We start from the raw sequence: 23,564 nt of genomic DNA on the forward strand, positions 1-23,564 counted from the left end.
GCGGCGGCCAAAGGCAGGGACCTTGGCGGTCTGATCCCCGGCTGCAGAAGCTGGCTCTTGGGACATGGAATGTCACCTCTCTGGCTGGAAAGGAGCCCGAGCTGGTGTGCGAGGCAGAAAAGTTCCGACTAGATATAGTCGGACTTGCCTCCACGCACAGTTTGGGTTCCGGTACAAGCCCTCTCGAGAGGGGCTGGACTCTCTTCCACTCTGGAGTTGCCCACGGTGAGAGGCGTCGGGCAGGTGTGGGTATACTTATTGCCCCCCGGCTGGGCGCCTGCACATTGGGGTTCACCCCGGTGAACGAGAGGGTAGCCTCCCTCCGCCTTCGGGTGGGGGGACGGGTCCTGACTGTTGTTTGTGTCTATGCACCAAACGGCAGCTCAGAGTACCCACCCTTCTTGGGGTCCCTGGAGGAAGTGCTGGAGAGCGCTCCTTCTGGGGACTCCGTCGTTCTACTGGGTGACTTGAATGCTCACGTGGGCAATGACAGTGAGACCTGGAAGGGCGTGATTGGGAGGAACGGCCCCCCCGATCTGAACCCGAGCGGTGTTCTATTGTTGGACTTCTGTGCTCGACACGGATTTTCAATAATGAACACCATGTTCAAACATAAGGGTGTCCATGTGTGCACTTGGCACCAGGACACCCTAGGCCGCAGTTCGATGATCGACTTTGTAGTCGTGTCATCGGATTTGCGGCCGCATGTTTTGGACACTCGGGCGAAGAGAGGGGCGGAGCTGTCAACTGATCACCACCTGGTGGTGGGTTGGCTCCGATGGTGGGGGAAGATGCCGGTCCGACCTGGCAGACCCAAACGTTCTGTGAGGGTCTGCTGGGAACGTCTGGCGGAATCCCCTGTCAGGAAGAGCTTCAACTCCCACCTCCGGCAGAGCTTTTCCCACGTCCCGGGGGAGGCGGGGGACATTGAGTCCGAGTGGACCTTGTTCCGCGCCTCCATTGTTGAGGCGGCCGACCGGAGCTGTGGCCGTAAGGTCATTGGTGCCTGTCGTGGCGGCAATCCCCGAACCCGCTGGTGGACACCGGCGGTAAGGGATGCCGTCAAGCTGAAGAAGGAGTCCTATCGGGCCGTTTTGGCCTGCGGGACTCCGGAGGCAGCTGACAGGTACCGGATGGCCAAGCGGAACGCGGCTTCGGCGGTTGCTGAGGCAAAAACCCGGGCGTGGGAGGAGTTCGGCGAGGCCATGGAGAATGACTTCCGGACGGCTTCGAGGAAATTCTGGTCCACCATCCGGCGTCTCAGGAGGGGGAAGCAGTGCAACGTCAACACTGTTTACAGTGGAGATGGCGTGCTGCTGACCTCGACTCGGGACGTCGTGTGTCGGTGGGGAGAATACTTCGAAGACCTCCTCAATTCCACCGACACGCCTTCCATTGTGGAAGCAGGGCCTGGGGACTCTGAGGCGGACTCTCCAATCTCTGGGGTTGAAGTCACTGAGGTAGTTAAAAAACTCCTCGGTGGCAAGGCCCCGGGGGTGGATGAGATCCGCCCGGATTTCTTAAGGGCTCTGGATGTTGTGGGGCTGTCATGGCTGACACGTCTCTACAGCATCGCGTGGACATCGGGGACAGTGCCTCTGGATTGGCAGACTGGGGTGGTGGTTCCCCTCTTTAAGAAGGGGGACCGGAGGGTGTGTTCCAATTACAGGGGAATTACACTCCTCAGCCTCCCTGGTAAGGTCTATTCAGGGGTGCTGGAGAGGAGGGTCCGTCGGGAGGTCGAACCTCGGATTCAGGAGGAACAGTGTGGCTTTCGTCCTGGCCGTGGAACAGTGGACCAGCTCTTCACCCTCAACAGGATCCTCGAGGGTGCATGGGAGTTCGCCCAACCAGTCCACATGTGTTTTGTGGACTTGGAGAAGGCGTTCGACCGTGTCCCTCGGGAGGTTCTGTGGGGGGTGCTTCGGGAGTACGGGGTACCGAGCCAACTGATAAGGGCGGTTCGGTCCCTGTATCACCGATGCCAGAGTGTGGTCCGCATTTCCGGCAGTAAGTCGGATTCGTTCCCAGTGAGGGTTGGACTCCGCCAAGGCTGCCCTTTGTCACCGATTCTGTTCATAATTTTTATGGACAGAATTTCTAGGCGCAGCCGAGGCGTTGAGGGTGTCCGGTTTGGGGACCTCAGCATCGCGTCTCTGCTTTTTGCAGACGACGTGGTGCTGTTGGCTTCTTCAGGCCGTGATCTCCAGCTCTCACTGGAGCGGTTCGCAGCCGAGTGTGAAGCGGTCGGGATGAGGGTCAGCACCTCCAAATCCGAGTCCATGGTCCTCGATCGGAAAAGGGTGGAATGCCCTCTCCGGATCGGGGATGAGATCCTGCCCCAAGTGGAGGAGTTTAAGTATCTTGGGGTCTTGTTCACGAGTGAGGGGAGGATGGAGCGCGAGATCGACAGGCGGATCGGTGCAGCGTCGGCAGTAATGCGGACTCTGTACCGGTCCGTCGTGGTAAAGAGAGAGCTGAGCCAAAAGGCAAAGCTCTCAATTTACCGGTCGATTTACGCTCCTACCCTCACCTATGGTCACGAGCTATGGGTCGTGACCGAAAGAACGAGATCCCGGATACAAGCGGCCGAAATGAGTTTTCTCCGCAGGATGTCCGGGCTCTCCCTTAGAGATAGGGTGAGGAGTTCGGTCATCCGGGAGAGACTCGGAGTAGAGTCGCTACTCCTCCACGTTGAGAGGAGCCAGATGAGGTGGCTCGGGCATCTCATCAGGATGCCTCCTGGACGCCTCCCTGGGGAGGTGTTCCGGGCATGTCCCACCGGTAGGAGACCCCGGGGACGACCCAGGACGCGCTGGAGAGACTATGTCTCTCGGCTGGCCTGGGAACGCCTTGGGATCCCCCGGGATGAGCTAGATGAAGTGGCTGGGGAGAGGGAAGTCTGGGAGTCCCTCCTGAAGCTGCTGCCCCCGCGACCCGACCCCGGATAAGCGGAAGAAGATGGATGGATGGATGGATATTTTTAAGGGGCTTGTCTTCTCACCAATTTAAGAAGGCTCTGAAATCACTTCTCTTAGACACAAAATACTTTCCATATGGTTTGCTAAATGAACCTGGATCCATTCATTTGGTCTGTTTTTACCCTATTGTTGTATGTCTTATCCCTGTTATTAATTTTTCTTATTTCTTTCATCTGTATGACATCTATTAGGATGCATATTTCTCTATCCATTGAAATGTTACCTTAAATGTACTCATATTTCTGGAGAATGCCACTTCGCAAGCCCCTGGAGTTTTTTTTTAGACATTCTCCATCACATTTATTTAATCTTTGTACATTTTTAAATGTTTTTATATGTGGAAATGAACAAACGAACAAAACAAAAGATGAAACAACTCTACTAACTTGCAAAAAGTTTGTGTGTGTGTTATGCATTACAGAATTAATAAATGATTCGTTTCTACATCAGTGTAAGTTTAGTATGAAAAGTTAGTGCATTCCTGCCAGTAGAGGGGATTGGTCTGGGTATGTTTGGTGTAAATATGAGGATCCCTAAAAGTGTTCGGACCGCCCCTGCTGGACTCTGGCGCCCTTCCATTGGCCCACCGATGAAGAGGTGTCGTATGTCCCATTGGAGCCATGAAAACAGCAAGGACGGCATTCCGGTGGGATTTCAACGGATATGATAAAGTTAAAACAAAATAGTTTTTGTTGGGATACATTTTCATGTGACTGGCTGTGGACATAACAAAGACCTTCCTTCAGTATTAGCGGCTTACAAACCATATTTGTCCCCAAATTTGGTTTGTTTTTCGGTACCAACAATGTCCGAAGAAAAGGGTCATTCAGAACAGCTGACGGCAACCGAGCCAATAGCACCAGACGGACTGTCGGTGAACCCAAGGGCGGTTTGTAGCGTGTGTACTCGCTTGTACCGGGATCCTAAAATCCTGCCGTGCCTGCACACCTTCTGTCTGGACTGTATCAACCAGTTGGAGCCATTCTCGGTGGCCGCTGGTCGCCACCGGGATGGCCCAGAACAGGAGGGCGGGGACGGAGAAGTTACGAAAGAGGCGAGGAAAGAGAAACGGGTCAACGTCACAGTGCTCTGCCCCGACTGTGACTCCGAAGTGGACCTTCCGCCTTCGGGGCCTGCCGGACTAAGCACCGACCACCTGGCGTTAGACGAAGTGTTTCTCGAGACCCTGGTTAGCAACGGCCCGCTTGGGTGTGACCTGTGTGGCGAAAGCCGGGCGGAGAGCCGCTGTGAGGCCTGCTGCGTCAACTTGTGCGAATTCTGTTTTCAAGCGCACAGGTACCTCCTTTCGCTATTATTATTTCCTTCCGTTTTACCTTCTTCTACTGTTTGCTTCTGCGTTAAGTTTTTCGTTTTTCAAAAGATAATCTTTATTGAAAAACAAAAACGTGAATCAAAAGATAAAATAGTGGGACAGACAATGATCAATATTAGTCATTAATATTAAAACATGTCATTTTTGTACAAAACGAAACGTTTTACAAAATTGATAAAGGTCACTTTCACTTCGGTGACTGTTTTCTTCTACTACTACTACTACTAGAACTGCATTTCTATACCATACTCTGATATATATTCTAAAACATTAGAAACTACTCACTGGGATGCTGTGCAAGCTCAATTCTAAACTGTTAAATTTAATATCTTTAAATGTTGTCATTATTCCTTTACTACAATACAGCCATAATTTTTGCTCAAAACTTTGCATTAGTTAAACCCGACGGGTCACCACCAAAGAAAACTGTTATGAAAACATTAGATACATTGAAGCAATGATGATATTGTTTCGGTTTGATCGCAAATAACTCACGCACTATGAAAATTATATGTTTAATTGAATACAAAGCTGCTGTTTAGGACAACGGCAACTGCTAATTTGTACCTTCTGTCATGTAGTGGAAGAGTTTTTAATTGTTCTGCCTGCCACTCGCAGGCAGAGATAGATTAACTATGGCGCTTTATTTGTACTAAATATAATTTTGGAACAATTAAGTGCAAATGCATGGTTACTTTCTCGTGGATCATCTGATGATCTTTCACAGCAGACTAATCACTGATCTACATCGATGCTGTCGTCCACAGGCGTCAGACGCGTACAGCGTCGCACCCTATTCAGCAATTGCAGGATCTCAAGTCTCGGGGTCGCCTCTGCCGTCCCGTCCTGTGTGCTGTCCATCCCGGCCAGGAGCTGCGCCTCTTCTGCCAGCCTTGCGACCTGCCAGTGTGCCTGGAATGCGCCACAACGCTGCACTCTGAGCACCGCTGCTGTCCCACCCATGAAGTCATTGGCTGCCAGAGAGACCGCATCAGGACGCTGGTCACTGTCCGCCTGCGACCTCACCTGCAAAGACTGGAGCAGACACTGCAGAAGGTGTGACGAGTTAGTACTGGCCCCTCCTCTTTCATTTGTTAACAATTACAGTCTTTTCCAGGTGGAGGTTTCCCAGAAGGCTTTACAAACGAGAGTGGAAGCCACAGCCAGTGAGATGAGGGCATTCGCTCGAGGCTATGCCAGTGCGGTGGAAGCTCACTGCCTGGCCTTGCTGCGTCGCCTGGACGAGCTTCACCTCCAATGCAGGTATGATACTAACATGCGGCTGAAAGACATGTCAGATGAAATGTTGCGTGACACTGTCACATGTATTACATGTTGGATAATGGCTTACAGATGCTGGTTAACATGTTGGATTACATACTCCATGGCATGTTGGACTTTGACGTGTTGTTGCTTGACTTAATGACATACTGGATGATGATGTTTATATTTCACCACACATGCTAAATGACAGTGAGCAATAATGAGCATTAACATCCTGGGCGACACTATTGGACAACATATAGGATGACATCATCGATGTTGGATAAAATGCCTGGGCGACATTGAACTCTGACTTCCTGCTGCAGCAAGTGTTGAGTGTTGACATGCTGGATGACGACTTGAAAGCCCTTTCCGGTGTGTGGCAGGAACCAGCTGCATCTGCAGAAGGCGCAGCTGCAGCAGGCGCTGTCGGACGGCCGGGATGGCGTGGACTTTGCCGACAGGCTGCTGAGCTGTGGCTCGGATGCCGAGATCCTCAGTGCTAAGGGCGTGACGCTGAGAAGGCTGAGCAGCCTGGCGGAGGGCAGCTGTGATGACCAACTGGCTGCCCTCATCCCTGATGACGGCAGTGGTATCCGCTTTGATCCCCAGGGGATGGCGGGTGAGCTGAGCGGCTACCCAGTGGTGGGCGTGATCCATTTTAAGGCTTTGGACCCCAACAAGTGCACTATAGATGGAGAAGGTGAGGAGACCAGGACAGAGATTTAGAATTCTGTGCTTCCATCTGTATGCAATGACACTGTATCAACTCATCCGTAAGGACTTGCGCTTTGTAGATGAAGGGTCATGCTTCAAGTCCCATTGAATTGGTTGTTGGGGGATACTAATGGCGCAGTGCCCTTGAGCAAGGCATCATGTCTCAGACCCTTTCACTCTGACATTTCTCTGCATGGCTGCTTGTGTGTGATCTGGTTCTGTGTGATGTGAAACCTAAAAATATACAGTAGATTGAGTTTCAATCTCCTGTTGAGTGATTATAATGAGTATTATAAAAAATAAATGTTTTGTTTTGTTTACTTAAAAAAACTACCTGTCTACTCATCCACAGGTCTCCAGCAGGCCAGTGAGGGCCAGCAGGCCCACTTCACCCTGGTTTGCAGAGACTCTGCCGGGGATCAGATGGCACGTGGTGGGGATCCTGTCCTGGTCAGCATCGTCCACAGGGAGAGGAAACACTGGTGAGGGCACGTGCACCGTCTGTTTGGCCACTAGTCCGTCCGGCCGCCATCCATCCATTTTATTTAGACCGATTCAGAATAATCATTAACAGTGAGCGCCAGGAATCCCCCGTGTAGCAGAATGTCCTCTTGCCCATCAGATAGGCTCTAGGTTTTCCACAAGTTACGACACTAATAAGGACAAACACGATAGAAAATGGATAGATGGATCGACTGAGGTCAAATCAAACACATTCTAAAATGCTGGACTCACAATGGTGAGAGTAAGAACACTTTCTTTTTTTCTTTTAGTGCGGTGGAAAGCACAGTGGTGGACAACAATGACGGCTCTTACAAAGTTTCCTACAGACCGGATGAGGCTGGAACGTACTCTGTGTGGGTTTGTGTCAAAGCTCAACATGTAAAGGTACACCATGAACCCATGTGACTGACTGAAGTATAGCTACGGTATGCACTGTTAGTGGGGAACAAATACTGGTATAGTACAAAAAGGTTAACCTATAGACTATATCTGAAACACTCTCCAAAGGAATTCCACTTAAAACTTTCTTTTAACCTGGGATGAAACGTTATTTTGTATGCTCTGTATTATATGAAATATATTGCAAAAAGTGTAGATAAACTCATAGAAGATAAATGTACAACAATTTGAATTGTTGTAGTACATCTTCAAAAGTGGATCCATATTGTTAGCCTTAGGTACAGAGGTCAGCAATCAAGCACCTTGATGCCCCTAAGAATCAATAGTAGTTTGCTTCATAGAGCGACCTCTGTCCTGTCTGCAGGGTTCTCCGTTTGTTTTGAACGTGACAAAGAAGCTGAGGCATCACACTGGAGTGTTCCACTGCTGCTCCTTCTGCTCCAGTGGAGGAGCCAAGGAGGCACGCTGTGGCTGTCCAGGAACTATGCCCGGTACAAGGAACCCCTAACATTACACTAATCTTGTCACACTCAACAACATACAGACTATTTTTTGATGACACAAATTAGTTAAACATTGCTGTCTGGGCCCCAGCAGTGTCTCTGCTATCGTTCTGCTGCTGTAACGTGCATTCTTGCTTTCATATGTATTTCTATTTCTCTACAACCCAAAATTCCACTCAACAAGCTCAACCAAATTAGGTCATGTGATCATTGCCCTTCAAAATAGAATGTCTATGCATCCAGGTTTCCAAATATCACAACTTAATTTTATATGCCCTGTTTTACACCCATTAATTACAACAATTTCTTTGTCTCAGATTTATTCTTTGAATTTACATTCCTGTGTACAGGTTCATCCTTGGTTGAGGTCTCATATTTTGATGACCTTGTGTTTATGTGTGTAGGAGGATTTCAAGGGTGCGGTCACAGCCATAAGGGTCATCCCGGAAAGCCGCACTGGTCGTGTTGTGGCAGCACCACGGAGAAGTCAGAGTGTTTACCTGCCTGCGTGATTAAAGCCGTCTCTGCAGGCAAACACTTGCGCACTGTCGCGCTCTGAAGTTGGACGATGTGGCGATGATGGGCCCGGAACAGGAAGTCTGTCTACTTGACTGAGTTGCCAGTAAGCCATCTCCAAGATATGAGAAACATTCTCCGGCTGTTACTTCAAGTGCCTTTATTATTTAACAACACTGCCTCTGAACTTGAAACAACGCAACAAATAGTACAATAAATTGGCCAATACGCAAAAAAAAAAAATCCAATCCCATTATTGTTGCAGAATAATGTTCAAAATACTTACATATGTAGTGAGTCATCCATTTTTGGGAATGCCTTTTTTGTACAATTACATTTTAACTGTTGTTTCAGACTGGCATCTGAGATCTTTTGGTGCTGCTGTTGAGGCTCATTAATGACCTCTTTCATGTGTGAATGGTAATGTCTGTGATCCGACTGAGATAAATACACTCTTATGACTCATTTCCCCTTCCATATTAGAAAAAGGCAGCTGTCTGTCTAATTAACTATTTTATTAACTATATTTTAAGATCATTCCATGGGTCTTACAATTGCTGACACATTGGATATACTACTGCCATGCTTACAGTTTACAAGCTCCCTTTCTTCAGTCCTTACAATTTGACAATTTTTATGACAAATGTTTTTGAACTATGAGAGATTTTCTCCAATGAAAGCAGCTGTTGCCAAATGTTGCCGTAAATGCTATTATTACACACTGTTCTATCACCCAATGTGCATGTTTTTCCACTGAAATGATACTACTGTCTGTACATTGTAATAAACAATCAGGTGTGTGTCTTATGTGTGATATATTATTGCTATTGTTCTTTCAAAAAATGTGTTAGTCATTGGGTTAGATCACTTTTACCCATGCTTGTTTAGTTGTACTTGTCCTGGATATTCGTTTTATATTAATGATGGCAAATGCCCTTTCAAAATGAATCAAGTGTTCCTTTCTTCTTTTACCACCAGATGGCAGGAGATTTCTTTTCACTCTGCAGACTTTTCCGGGGTAAATGCTCACTCACGTTTACGGTGACCGCGGTTGATTTATATGAGGGATCAAACTTTTTTTTTTTTTGAGGCAGGGCCACATCGTAGTTGTAGCATTTTTCAGAGGGTCGTTATGACAACCCAAATACAGCCGCGGAAAGAAATAAGATGCCACCCTATTTTCTTCAGTTTAATTTTCATTTTAAAAGCATTGTACAGCTTAAGGTACATTTGTATAATGAAAACAAAAACAGGCAATGATGAACAGTTGAATTCAAGAGCTTTTTTTTATTTTTATAATGACCAAAGATCACGTCATAAATTCTTACATAAATAGCTTGGCATTGCACTACCAAAATGGTGCTTAGGGCATTTCACGTTTTCGTTTGTGAACAAGGTGGACTATTTTTCGTCATTGCCTCATATTACACTACATATGCGATAATTAATGAACATACAAATTGATTAACTAGTTTTGACATTGAACATACAAATTTATTAACTAGTTTTGAAATCAGAGGCCGTTAAGTTCTGCAGGACCTTAGCCTGGTTCTTTTATCTTTAACGCTCACTACACTAATAATAATGACCTGAAGACTGCATATTCTCAGTTGATATTCAACTGAGAGATGTGTCCAAACTTTTCTCAAGGATGGCCAGATTTGATCAAGTGAAGGGGCCCGGGGGCCAATCGTTTTTTCGGACATTTTTTACCTACAAAGATTTCATGCAAATACACAGTTATAAAACAAATTTCATTGTCACAATTGTCTTTATTTTTTAAAAGACAAAATAACCAGATATAAGCCAATCAGGCAGATGTGAACAACTCTAAAAACAAATTATGCCTATCATTCATATCTGAAGAGTCAGATAACATTGAACAAACTGTATGAAATACCTTAAATTTACATGAGTTTAGAATTATTTTTGCCTCATAAACATTTTAAACAGGAGTTATAAGTAATGCAAGCAGGGTGAAAGCAAGAGAAATATCACAGCTTGCAAGATAACGGCCTGGCTCAAGTCATGGATGCCAAAGAGGCCTAATCTAACAATTCCCCTATTTGAGTGACTGTAATTGTCACTCAATTTAGCTTGAGCTTTGGCGTAAAATGTACAATATCAATAGTCAGTCTTATATTTATGGCATATAACATATAGCAGTGACATCACATCATATTTCTTCAACTTAATGTGGGTGCATTGCCACCCAGTGTTCAGAAAGAGACCCTACAGCTGAAAACCTAAAAGAACGTTAACTTGAGGCATTCTTATTTTCCTTCTACACCTTTTTATTATACATACCCTGAGTGAAATTAATCGTTAAAATGTTCATTTTAAACTAATAACCCATCAGAATTGGGACCAGAATACGCCACCCCTCTAAACCCATATGAAACTCCATTCTGATTTTCCCTGAGTATTTTCATGCTATTTGGTAATTTGATTTCATTCTAATTGAAGCAAAAGGCTGTATGTAAACCTGACTTCTGATTATGTTTGTGTTCAATCAGTAAAGGACATTTGCAAACATCACTTGGGGAAAATAATGAGGCACATTTCCACTTGTTTTCTGACAGTGACCAAAAAAATAAATGAATCCCAATTTGTGCAATTACTGCACTGCTTACTTGAAGCAATGCCTTGCTTTAGAATAATAAAGGGATTTAATTTTTCTATTTCAATAAAAATCTTATTTGCCAATTAATTGGAAAAAATCAACTAATTAATCAAGAAAAATAGCCGTTGTAGCTCTAAAACTGAAAATTTTACAATCAATCCATGTGATCACACTCGTGGATGATTGGTATCAGTTTCGGCATCCTAAAACCGTGATCAGAATATTTCCAAAATAATACCACAACTTGAATCCTAAAATATAAATCATGAATTTTGTTGATTTTACGGATCTGTCATTGAAAGGTAACTCCTGATTTGTACTCCGGAGTTTTGTACCGGTAGTACAAAAAACGTTTTTTTGGGAGGCGCATTTTATGACATTCATAAGTATTATACATTATATTATATTGTTTATAGATTAATCATAGAACAGTACCCCACATACTGAAAAGCAGTTCTCATCAATCTGTTACATGCAACTATGGACGCCGAAGCCCACTGACACCCTCCTACTAGTTCTGAGGCAAAATCTCTGCACAGTAATGATAGTACGATGTGGCATTTGTGACTGTATTTTAATTTGGATGTTTATATACAGTCTTGAAAAAGACTCTGAGAATGGGACTGGATTTATGGGCCTTGTCCTCGCCCCTGGCCCCACATCCTTTCTGATCTGCTTTTACTATGAAGACCCCTTGACCCTTGGCGAAATTAGAAAACTTCAGAATGGTATGTCTGGCGCCCAGCCCATCCCACATTGTTCCTTCCAAATCACTATATTTAATTGGACGTGATGACAAGGCCAAGTCCGAGCGTTCATATTCCTCAGTTTATGCATATAAACATCTTAATCATTTCAAGTTGTAGTTGCATTTTCAAAAACAAGGTATTCTGACTAATATTGCATGCATATGAAAAAAGAATAAAGACATGTCAAGTCAAGTCAATTTTAATCATATAGCCCTTAATCACAAACATGTCTCAAAGGGCTTCACATGGCCACAGTTGACAGTTATTCGCTGGAGGCTTTCATGATGGCCTTATGCTGTGTTGAGCGAAGGCCGATGTCAAAGGCACTGCCCATCACTGATACCCATAGGCCCATATACAGTATGGATGGAAATATCAAGCAGTCTAGAAGTCCAAATCCACCCTACTTCGTCCTACAAAGAATGATTCCTGAAATCCTACAGGCTGCAGATCTTGGTTTACAGTATAAATTATATCTGACTCATCCTTGTTACAATAATCTCCTTGAGGCAATGTTCTAGGCGAATTCCCCAAGAATAGAAAATGTGTAATCAAACACACAGCAATGCATTTACTTTTCATTGCTATAATTGTGGTTGTACGCTTATGCCTGTGAGCACATTCCCCATTCAACAATCCAGTGGCATGAATCCAAGAATAATAAGTCTATGATCTATTTCGGAGCGATGCTGACTGGATTCCACCATTATGGCTTCCGGAATGGCTCTTTGCTTCATGTTAGACATCTGTTTTTCCAAAGTAATAAAACTTTTAAACAGGTACAGTATATTCAAACAATGAAGAACTTGATTTCTAAAAACTGCTAAGATTAAGAGCAATTTCTGAAGCAAGATGGCTATTGACTATATATACGTTTGATATTTGAGTATTTATCTCCAGTCTAAATGATACTCTCTGACTCTGTCATTCCCACACATAGCCTGACATCAAATGTGTGATCATGCTTTGTCACCTAAAATGGGACATTTTGGCACTTTCATAGTGCTAAAAGCCAAGTTGTCAGGTGATGACTTAAGCACTATGTTGGAGTTGCCTAAGAAGTTTTTGTTTGGTCATTTTTTAAGACACACAATGAAGATGTGTCACGTGCGGAATGAAGCAGGGCGACCAAATGCAGCTTGGACCAGGGTTTATTGAAAGGAAAATGGTGGTGGAGGAGAGGATAATATGAACAAACAAGCAGGAGAACATGGCAGGACTAACAGGGAGGCAAACAGGCAGGAACAAACAGCAAAACAGGCGGGGACAATCAGGGCCAACAGGAAAACAGGAACTTTCAACATCAGTTAATGTGATGGTATCTTACAAATGTCAATCACATGTTGGAATACTTTTGTTCACATGAACAATGAGTGGGTTCATGCCACCTTCAAAGTTGTGTATCAAATCTATAGAGGTAAATATCTGTAAATACAAGCAATTACTCGTCTTGAACAAATCAAAGTGTTTTCAGTCTGTAGCATAAATAAAGGAACTTTCCTCATGGTTCCACTGCTTTTAGAGTGGTGCTCACTTAGCGTGATGGATTTGGAGCAGCGATGAGGGTTAACTCCTTACAGTAAATGCTTCCAACATTTGAACATTGACCTAGCCAGTGACATTGTGGTTTGCTTCTTGACTAGAATTATCATATATTATGTATATTTCTGTTTGATTCCTTTACTGGTCAGGACATGGCAAGGATAATCAGGATAAACAAATAGGTCAAACTATCTGCATACTTGACAGTGTTAAATTTACTTTGCTAAAGAACAAGATTTTTTTTCTCGTCATTTTTAGTGCATAATTACATATATAGTGCTGGGTTATGAAAACACCAGCCTCCCCTCAGCAGCTGTTCATGTACTGGAGTGTAGCAGTGTCAACCTTAACCTTAGAACTCCTAAAGAAGGTTATGGGTTCAAGGCCAGAAGACTATTTCCCGAGTGTTGTTAATTTACACAATCTACTTAATTTTTTTTTGCAAGTTCTTCCTAGGTAGGTACTAGCTAGCCCAAAGAAAAACATAACTAACCCTCAGTAAAAAGGGGTAGACCTACTGAGTTCTCACACATTTCTCATCGACTACACAATAACTGCCATATTGGCATTTATTTTCATGGTATTTAGTAAATGTCTAGCTACCCTGTACCTTCACATTAATACCTTCTAAGAACACAGTTCGTTCATTCCATGTTGTGGGATCAGTGGCTGTCCATTCTTTGTGCCAGTTATAACAGGAAAAGGAAAAACATCCATCCAACCATTATCCGAACCGCTGATCCACATGAGGGTCACGGGTAAGGTGGAACCTATCCCAGCTGACTACGGGCAGTAGGCGGGGTACACACTGAACTGGTTGCCAGCCAATTGCAGGGCACACATAGACAAACACCCATTCACGCTCACACTCACACCAACGCCTACAATTTGTAGTGGTCAATTGGCCTACCATGCATGTCTTTGGAATGTGGGAGGAAGCCGGAGTACTCGGAGGAACCCCACGCAGGCACAGGGAGAACATGAAAACTCCAAGCAGGAAGGCCAGAGCTGGAAGCCCGCCCCTCTGACCTGTGAGCTGACGTGCTGACAAGTGCGTCACTGTGCCGCCCAAAGGAAAAATAAAAAAAACCTAAAGGAGAAGCTGACCAAGAAGGTCATGTCCTTCTAGCCCCTCCCTCTTAACACATAAGCTTTTAATAAAAAGATCCCTGTGACTTCAATGAAATGGCAGCATTCCTTAACACCCCTCTCATGATGGGGCTCTCAGATCAGCCGCCTGCTATTGTGCCTGGCAATAGCGGCTAACCTACAAGAGGTCATGACGCGGGTTTGGGACTGACCCTGGACTCTCCTCAAGCAGAGCTACAATGCTGGCCTTCATGGTCTACATCCCACAGGCAAGATGATCATAATTCTCCTAGTGAGAGCTGACCATGTTCTGAAGCAGCCGGATGGCCCCAAAAGTTATATAGGGGGATTAAGTAACCCCCAACTCAAACACGGGTCACATCCCTCTGATCTCAATGGGCATACATACTCAATAGAGGAAGTCTTTGATGAAAAAATTAGTCAGGCCAAGAAAGAAAATCACAGAAAGCTTCATGTGTGATTCCCTTTATTATGATGGCCTGCCCTCGAAGGTCAAAGAGCAAGGGCATCACACTCTGTTTTTCATCTGTACATTCTGTTATATTGAAACTACAAAATAACACTCAATGTGTTCTTCAACGGCTCTACTAGTTATACTCAAGAATTAATGGGAGAAATTTTGTCTTTCCGTATCTATCGTATTTGCTTCATAGCGGGTCTATTCATTGTAATTGGACCCTGTGCCTCTGCATGTGTTGTTTTGTCCGATGGTGGCCATGTTGCGAGTTGGGATTCATACCAAGAAACAGTGTTTTTCTCAGAGGGGCATCTCCTTTTACATCTTCACCAGCTCAGTGGCCAAGTGGTAGAGTGTCCGCCCTGAGACTGGAAGGTTGTGGGTTCAAACCCCGGCCGGGTCATACCAAAGACTATAAAAATGGGACCCATTGCCTCCCTGCTTGGCACTCAGCATTAAGGGTTGGAATTGGGGGGTTAGATCACCAACTGATTCCCGAGCGCGGCACCGCTGCTGCTCACTGCTCCTCTCTCCCCCAGGGGATGGATTAAAATCACACGGGGATGGGTTAAATGCAGAGGACAAATTTCACCACACCCAGGTGTGTGTGTGACGATCAATGGGACTTTAATCTTTAATTGAACAGTAAGTTACAATGCATCCAGAACATATTCACAGTGCTTAACTACTATTTCCACATTTTATGTTACGGCCTCTTTCCAAAATGAGAAATTTCCCTTCAAAATTATACACACACCTCATGATGATAAATACTTTCATAAGAAATGACTTTCTAAAAGTTAGATTTTTTTCAAATTTATTACTCAATCATGGTCATTTTATTTTCTTATACCATTTACAAATAGCCATCATAAATGGAAAAATTAGCAAGTAACTGGGTCACATGAGTTAACACATGTAAAAAGCATGGGGCAGGAGCCGGCTCAATTTATCAACTTATCTTAAAATAGTGTGTTACTTGGCTGCCTCTTTGGGCTCATGTATATTACTCAGTCTTGCACAGGGACGTGCAGGTTGGGTGTGGGAGTAGGTGTGGGATCGGGTGGGATCTTTGGGTGCTGCAGCACACACCCTTTTATTTCTTGATGCCAGTGTCCTTTTAGACTTAGACTCAACTTTATTTTTCCCTTGGGATTGCTCCCTTGGAAAATTCTGGTTCTATTAGCTCTAAGTCTACAATTTTGAGATGACAGAGCACAAGAAGTGGCATGGTAGAAAAGTGGCAAGCACGTCCGCCTTACTGTTTTGAGATGAAGAGGGTTGAATCTGGGCTCCTGCCTTCCTGTGTGAAGTTTGTGTGTTCTGCCCTACCTTGCATGGGTTTTCTCTGGCTTCCTTCCACATTCCAAAAAATATGATTTTAAGATGAATTGAAGACTTAATTGTCCATCGGTGTGAATGTGAGTCACCTATATGAGCTCTAAGGCTGGTTTAAAACCAGTCAAGAATGGATAAGAGGTATAAAAAATTTGATGGGTGGATAGAACACAAGTTATGGCCGTACACAGAAAAAAAGTCATAGTTTATTTGAAATATACAAAGGCTATATACAGTGTCACACAAAGCCAAACAAACTTGTAAAAGTATATACTGTAGTAGTAAATACACAGAAAATTTTAAAGGCTACTTAGAAATACAAGGAACAAATTAAAACTTGGGATTTTGATGAGCTAGTATGCAGAAACAGGAATTTGAATATCAAAGTCTGTCCTTTTCTGAATTTGACATCTTGCGGTTCATCCATAGCCCAGGGGAGGTATGGGTTGTAGCATAAAGGTCCTGGGGTGATGTTATGAATGTGTTAATTAGAGTTGGATCCCATTAGGAACACACAGAGGTACTTGTATTTTTACTTGTACTTTTAGAGAATGTTGCCCATCACACATAGGGGTCTGAATTCCTTGACAGACCAAAGCATATCCTTGTCCATTTCAGTCTTTCACCCTTGTGGATTTGACGTCACAAAGAGATCTTGCCTCTGAATTGTAATAGCATCCTCAAATGTCCAGACGATGATCAAAAAGCAAGTCAGTGGACCCTGATATTAGTTTCAAATATTTCACCATGATTATGTATAAGTCATTATAACACATTACAAAAGACTATCATATTACTTGAAGGAAGTACCATACAGTATAATTCTAAAAGTTTGGTCTCCACTGGAATACCAGCCGTTTTCTTGTGATGGAGCTGTGATTAGATGCTCATCCCCAATATCCTCTGCAAGGCAATGTGAAATGCTTTCAGTGCAGCACTATATACCGTGTGTGTGTGAGTGAATTTGCGTGTCTGTCTGTCTGTATGCATGTATGTACAGTCAAACCTCGGTTTTCGAACGTCCCGGTTCTCGAACAAATCGGGATTTTTTTTCGCTTCGGTTGTCGAATAAAATTCGGAGGTCGAACCCCGCGAGATGAGCCGAAAGGACCCGAGAAAACCCGACCGCGCGGCCCGGATGCCGACTGACTCCGTTTGTTATTGTATGTTCCTTACTTTGAGGATTGTATTAACCCCTAATCATGCCTCCAAAGAAAGCAAGTGGGAGCAGTCAAGCCATCCTAAAACACAAAGACGCTCTTAAAGCAATGCGACAGTGAGCACTTGGCGCGCTGCGGTTGCGCGATCGGACCATATTAAGCTCCCTGCGCACTGAGGTCCACTTAAATTTTGGAAAGTACATCAGGACTTTAAAAATATTTTCTAAATTCCAGCGACGGCTCTGTCACAATAATGCGACCAGTGCGGTGCAGTTGCGCGGTCGGCGTGCGCTGCAGTTGTGCGATCGGACAAAAATGCGCAAATGAAAAAATGCTTAAAAAAGGCGTTTTTTTAAAGTCTTAGAATGGATTAAAACCTTTTCCATTATTTATAATGGGAAAAATAGATTCGGAATTCGACCGATTCACTTCTCGAACCGCCTTCTGGAACGGATTGTGGTCGAAAACCGAGGTTTGACTTTACTATGTATGTATGTATGTATGTATGTATGTATGTATGTATGTACTATGTATGTATGTATGTACATATGTATGTTTTACACCTCCACCGTCGACCCCACACGCCACTGGTGTTTGTGTGTATATGGCTGAATGAGTCCTTTCTTATCTCCTAGACTCTTGACATAAACATCTTCATACAAATCTAACAAGAATATCATACTGATATACTGTAGACAGTGACAATAAAACAAATAAAATGACCACTCATTCATTGTTCAGTCAGTGCTTTGTCCAGTCCATGTATTCCTGATGTATGACTTATTGCGACTGAATTGGCTTAAAGCTGTGTTTGCTCCTAACTAATCATATTGAGGAACTTGCTTTCTTCAGCCAGTGCTGTGAGCATTGAGCTCATATCCCCAATGGCCATGTTGCCAATTCCTGCTGGTACCGATGCAAGAGTAACAGAATTGCGAGGGGTGGTGAGACGAGATGAATTCTGGGAGAGGCTCTGCAAAAGGCCAGGACTAAGGGTCCCTGACATCAGGCTGGAGTGATCCCCATCATCTAAGATCGAGTCAAAATCGATTTGGGTGTGTTCCGCACCACCATTTCTACCTGTGGAAGAATCTACTGTACTGCTAGAGACCTGGTTGACTCCTGGTGAGACCATGTTACTTACTGCCACGTTGTTATTGGCAGGGGTCTGGCTTACATTGGGGGACACTGAGGCCTCGAAGGTTGCAGGTGTTTGTTCAAACAAATGAATTTCACCTGTGTAGAACATTGCAGAGTTGGGATTCTCAGAGTTGTTTCGTAAGGTCGCCGTCCCATTGGGCCTTTTTGGACTTGCCTCTGACGTGTTGTTCTGCAGACCGGGACTCACATCAGATAACTTGGGTATTCTGTTCAATTGCATCATACCAGAAACAGGATGCTGCCTGCTACCTGCCTTGGGTTCTACTGGGGGTCTTGGCGGTAACATTACACTGGTACCATTCTGTATGTTGCTGTGCTGGGATAAAATATTATAGTGCTGTTGCTGATAAACCACATGGTTTATGTGAGAATATTCATCAGGTTGTGCCCTTCCTCTATAACTTTGCACTCCTTGATCCATCACATTATTCCGAGTGGCTCGCACATTATTGCTTGCAGAAATAGAATTTTGAATTGTGTCTTGGCTAAACCCTTGTACAGAACTTTGGTCATTCAATTTCAAAGTGCTGCACTGTTTTTGCTGATGATGGGGGTTGTTCAGCCTCTTGTTGTTGTGATTTGCATAGCCCTGTTTATACATATTCTGATTCACTGGTACGACTTGCTGATTGCTGCCAAGGCCTTGACCTTGTGCCTGGAAGGAAGCAAAATTGTTCCTCTGTGGAACAACAGTTAGGTTTCCCCTGAGAGAATGTTGCTGTTTGGGGAGCTTTGTTGCAGTGTCCACGGTTCCTGAACTCACCTCATTCCACTGAACTGGCATATTATTCTTGTTAATATGTGATGACGTTGAGAAAGGCTCTTGGGGGTCACTATGATTCATATCCTGACCAGACTGCATCAAACAGGCATCAAACAAAGGACCCCTTCTCTGGGAATAAAATGAGGCGAGCGGGGCACTGCCAGTCTGATAGCCCTGAGACTGGTTATTGAATTGGTAGTTCCCTTGTCCTAAGTTGTGACCTTGGTTGCCTGGGTTTTGGGACCTAAGGTATTGCACCATGTCATCTGGAAGAACTATATCATCCTCCGCGCCCTGTTCGCCCCCATTTCCCATCCCATCTACCGCCATGTTCTCCATAGCTACATTTTCTGAAATGCTTGGTGGTCTGGGGGCAAACGGGTAGCGCTGCAGGTTGCCATCAGAACGAGTGTAACCATACATTGCCAATGCTTGATGACATTCTGAAGAACTATTCATGCTGTTCATACTGTTATAGCGTGGAACTGTAGAAAGAGTGTCATGGGTGGGACAGCGCACTGGGTCACTGGCCCGGCGTGGAAGGTTGGCAGGTACCTCATGGGGCATCAGGCTGTGGTTGCCATATCCAGTATCACTGCATCGCCGTGGCACATTTCCAGAGGATGGCTGGTGGTAATGGTGTGTTGAATATTCCTGAGAGTCACTATAGAGGGCCATGCGGGTCCTGAGGCTCATTCTCTCCATATTGGGTAAGGGCGTAGGTGGTGCTCCACCAATGGCAGCAGCATATTTTGCCTTTAGACGATAATGCTGAGCTGGGGTCAGACTTAGAAGGCTTGGGAGATTTCCTCCCCCTGCTCCACCAGCACCACCACCTCCGCAATGGCTAGCCTCACTGGACCGTCGGGATAAATCAGTGGAGATTGGGTCATAGGAGTCTGCTGAACTGATATTGTTATGACGGTTAGCACCAAATTGGGATGCCTCACTGGAGCGACGGCTGGAGTAGCAAGGTGAGATGCCGGATGAGCGCCGACTCATGGTGTATGCTGAGCTGATTGTGCTGGTTGTGCTATTACGCCGATCATTTAGTTGGTTTAGCAGAGTAACTTCACACAAAGACTGGTCTCCGAAACGCTGACCATTGTGTAAACTGTTGAGGTTTGTTGTTAAGTTGGAGTTCTCCAGCAAGGAACCTGTAGTTGCAAAGAAAATTATTAATGGCCTTCGTCAATACATCTTGAATGAAGACATCAGAGTTTATAGTTACCAGCTGTAGGTATTGGGGGCAGCTTAGTGTTGTTGCGTTGGCCCTGTTGGGGCTGTGGTGCTGAATTGACCCACGGGCAGGAGTCTCTCACCGTCTTCAGCTGTTCTTTCTTGATAGTCTGCATTTTGATGGTAACTGTGCCACAATGACTCACTGCTTTCCTCAGCTGAAGTCCCATCCCTGTCTGTTGTCCCCCAGCAGGAACAGTAGAGTCAACCAAGGGACACTCATCTTGTGCACTCAGGTCCCCAAAGCTGCCCCCACTGTGCATGGCCATCTCTACCCCACTGTCGTTGTTGTTGGTGCTGCTGAGAGGTGATGGCTGACTGCTACATGATGAGTGACCACCAGGACTGGACTGATACATCTAGTGAGGGACACCAAGCAACAAATGGACATAAATAAATAATACAAGCACTGATGTAACCCAAATGGAAAATCGAGGTAGTTTGGTGGTACACACGAGGCATGGAATAATTTACCTTTTAGACGGTACACCACAATCATGTTTTTTTTTAAATGCGCAAACTTCCCTAAACAGGTTAAGTTGACCTCTCCCCACACCCCAAGTTCGCAGCCTAAACACTATCAGTGCTTGTCAGAGTGAATTCCACGAGACAACCAATCAGCGGCTTACTGCTTCTAGGTGTTCATTAAACGTACTGCATGGACGAAGTTTATGATGGAGGCATATATGGTGGCTAACTAGCATGGCTAATATGTTATCATCTAATAGTTTACATCACAGAGCATTTAAATGAGTCACACTTGAGGTAGGAGGTGACCAGTGAGCGAGCTTGAGGATGGCTGAAGGAAATTAACTTTTCAAACCTTTCCCTCTGCCTAAACTAACGTATGGGTAATATTACCGTATTGGCCCGAATATAAGGCGGCGTTTTTTGCATTGAAGTAAGACTGAAAAAGTGCGGGTCGTCTTACATTCGGGGTCTAGTCATTATACCCATTCACAACGCTAGATGGCGCCAGATATCCTTAAAGCAAACGCTGAACTTGACTCCCCAGGCAAAAGCGAACCCCTGTCACAAAGAATAAAAATAAAAATAGCGGTAGCACGAAGAAGAAAAATTAAAAACAAGAAAGAAAAGAGAATAAAGTAAGAAAAGAGATAACAAAAATGGAAAAACCAGAAGCCATTCATTTACAAATGTGATTGCACTTTAGTTTACCGTATATATTCTAATTATTGCGCATATTCTAATAATTGCCCAGTGTGTGTTAGCGATGACATAAATAAAAAACATTGATACCTCTAATTATTGCCCATGCTGCCAAAAATTCCCCCCAAAAGTTACGTTTTCCTCCGCGACCGCATTCCGACGTCATTGCGCAAGTTTAAATATGACTGATTTGACAGCACGCCGAATGTCCCTTTTAAATTGGTTTTCTCCATAAACTATAATACAATTACACTCGTCACTCCGCTACAATATCCTCACACAATTACGTTATCGGGGCGTGCGCTCGAACAAGACGATCGCGATAACATGACGTGCGCAACATGTGATGTGCGACGGTAACGTGTCGCATCGATGGAGCGTCAATTGACGCACCCCGCTGTTAGAGGTAGATCAAAACAGCCGCTGTTCTAGTGTTAAGAACACCAGTGAGATGCAGCTATTGCATACTACATAAGGAAAATATACATATCACCCATTTCAGTGCCCCTTGGCGACAAAAAGTGTTCTCTATTAATCGCCCACCATAAACATGGACATAAACCTTCTCTAATTATTGCCCTGGGCGATAATTAGAATAAATACGGTACATATTTAAATGTTCAGATATTAAGATGTGATAGTTTTTGCATGATTTGAATGAGGCAAAATAACATGCTTTTTCTCTCGAATATATTGTTCCAATCATTTGTTTGAGATGTACTGTAATTATTTTCTGTATAAAAATTAAATTTGGTGTTCAAAAAGTCTTTTTTCAAACTTGAGTCTTGAAAAAGAGGGAGTCGTCTTATAATGAGGGTCGTCTTATATTCGGGCCAATACGGTACTAAATAATTAAATAATATATGAATTTTTTGCTGCTAAACAAGCACAGATGACCAAGGCTTGGAGGAAGGCTATCCGACTTGCAAAACAATGACGTCAGAAATGTGGCTGCCAAAGCAGGGAATACTTGCAATATGATGTCACATTAATGAGAGCACCACCCATCAATGTTGGACAAATTCAAGGTAACAAGGTATTAACATAACGATCTTCAAATTAATGTTTGCAGCCAATTATGAGTTAGTTTGGTGTGTCTTGCTTTGGTGAAATTAATGATAGTAAGCTTTCTACCAAGGCTGATAACGTGCCTAACTAGCATAGCGAACATGTTTACATCATCAAGCAGAGTAGTAGTCCTTTTTTTTCCTGGGGAAACTTTACCTTGACTCTTCTGCTAAAATTAATTGTAGCTTATCAGACATCCATAATTTTGTTTTTCGTCATTTTGTACATATGTTTAAAATCTGAACCTTCAATATACAAACAGCTTTAAGTTGTATGCAGTGAAAGAGGGAGAAAGAGAGAGTAGATGGATACATGTAATAAGCACTCATGCATTAACAAAATTAGCTTGAATATATAATTATTAACGTTCAGTTAGCATGATAAGTATTTGTTATTGTAACAAATGCTGTGTCTTATATTGTTGAAAAATAAAGAGATCATAACACAAGTCGTTGTATGTTTAAGCTTTTACATTACAGCAGCTAGACCTGTGATGTGATATATATATATATATATATATATATAATATATATATATATATTATATATATATATAAATTATATATATATATATATATAAATAAACAATAAAGTGTGTGTACACATATATATACATTTGTGTATATATATATATATATATAAATAATAAAGTGTGTGTACATAAGTGTATATTTATATATATATATATATATATATATATATATATATATATATATATACATATATACACATATATATATATATACACACACACACACACACACACACACACACACACACACACACACACACACACACACACACACACACACACACACACACATACACGCACGCACACGTACCATATATCAGTGGTTCTTAACCTTGTTGGAGTTACCGAACCCCACTAGTTTCATATGCGCGTTCATCGAACCCCTCTTTAGTGAAAAATATTTACCGTTTTTTTCCATGTATAATGCGCAAAATTTA

The 23,564-nt window shown here is 43.8% G+C and overlaps 2 protein-coding genes across 5 annotated transcripts in view; one reads left to right on the forward strand and one right to left on the reverse strand.

Moving 5' to 3' along the window:
• The first annotated feature begins 3,495 nt into the window (after positions 1–3,495).
• trim45 (tripartite motif containing 45) lies at positions 3,496–9,023 on the forward strand. The gene is made up of 8 exons (XM_037239337.1): positions 3,496–4,277; positions 5,082–5,370; positions 5,432–5,577; positions 5,964–6,280; positions 6,647–6,776; positions 7,068–7,182; positions 7,562–7,688; positions 8,105–9,023. The coding sequence occupies exons 1-8, from the start codon at positions 3,787–3,789 to the stop codon at positions 8,257–8,259; spliced, it is 1,770 nt and encodes a 589-aa protein (XP_037095232.1). The 5' UTR covers positions 3,496–3,786; the 3' UTR covers positions 8,260–9,023.
• Positions 9,024–17,623: 8,600 nt separating this feature from the next.
• Positions 17,624–23,564, reverse strand: part of gli2a (GLI family zinc finger 2a) — a 98,243-nt gene continuing 92,302 nt past the window's right edge. For 3 of the 4 annotated variants that reach the window (XM_037239335.1, XM_037239334.1, XM_037239336.1), the window contains 2 exons: positions 20,351–20,717; positions 17,624–20,276 (listed from right to left, as the gene is read on the reverse strand). In XM_037239335.1, the coding sequence (XP_037095230.1) occupies positions 18,013–20,276; positions 20,351–20,717 (2,631 nt within the window). In that variant the 3' untranslated portion in view covers positions 17,624–18,012. The remainder of the gene's footprint in view (positions 20,277–20,350; positions 20,718–23,564) is intronic. The other variant, XM_037239333.1, reaches the window with a different exon arrangement.

The sequence above is a fragment of the Syngnathus acus genome, chromosome 21 (genome assembly GCF_901709675.1).
Source record: "Syngnathus acus chromosome 21, fSynAcu1.2, whole genome shotgun sequence".
Taxonomy (NCBI): Eukaryota; Metazoa; Chordata; class Actinopteri; order Syngnathiformes; family Syngnathidae; genus Syngnathus; species Syngnathus acus.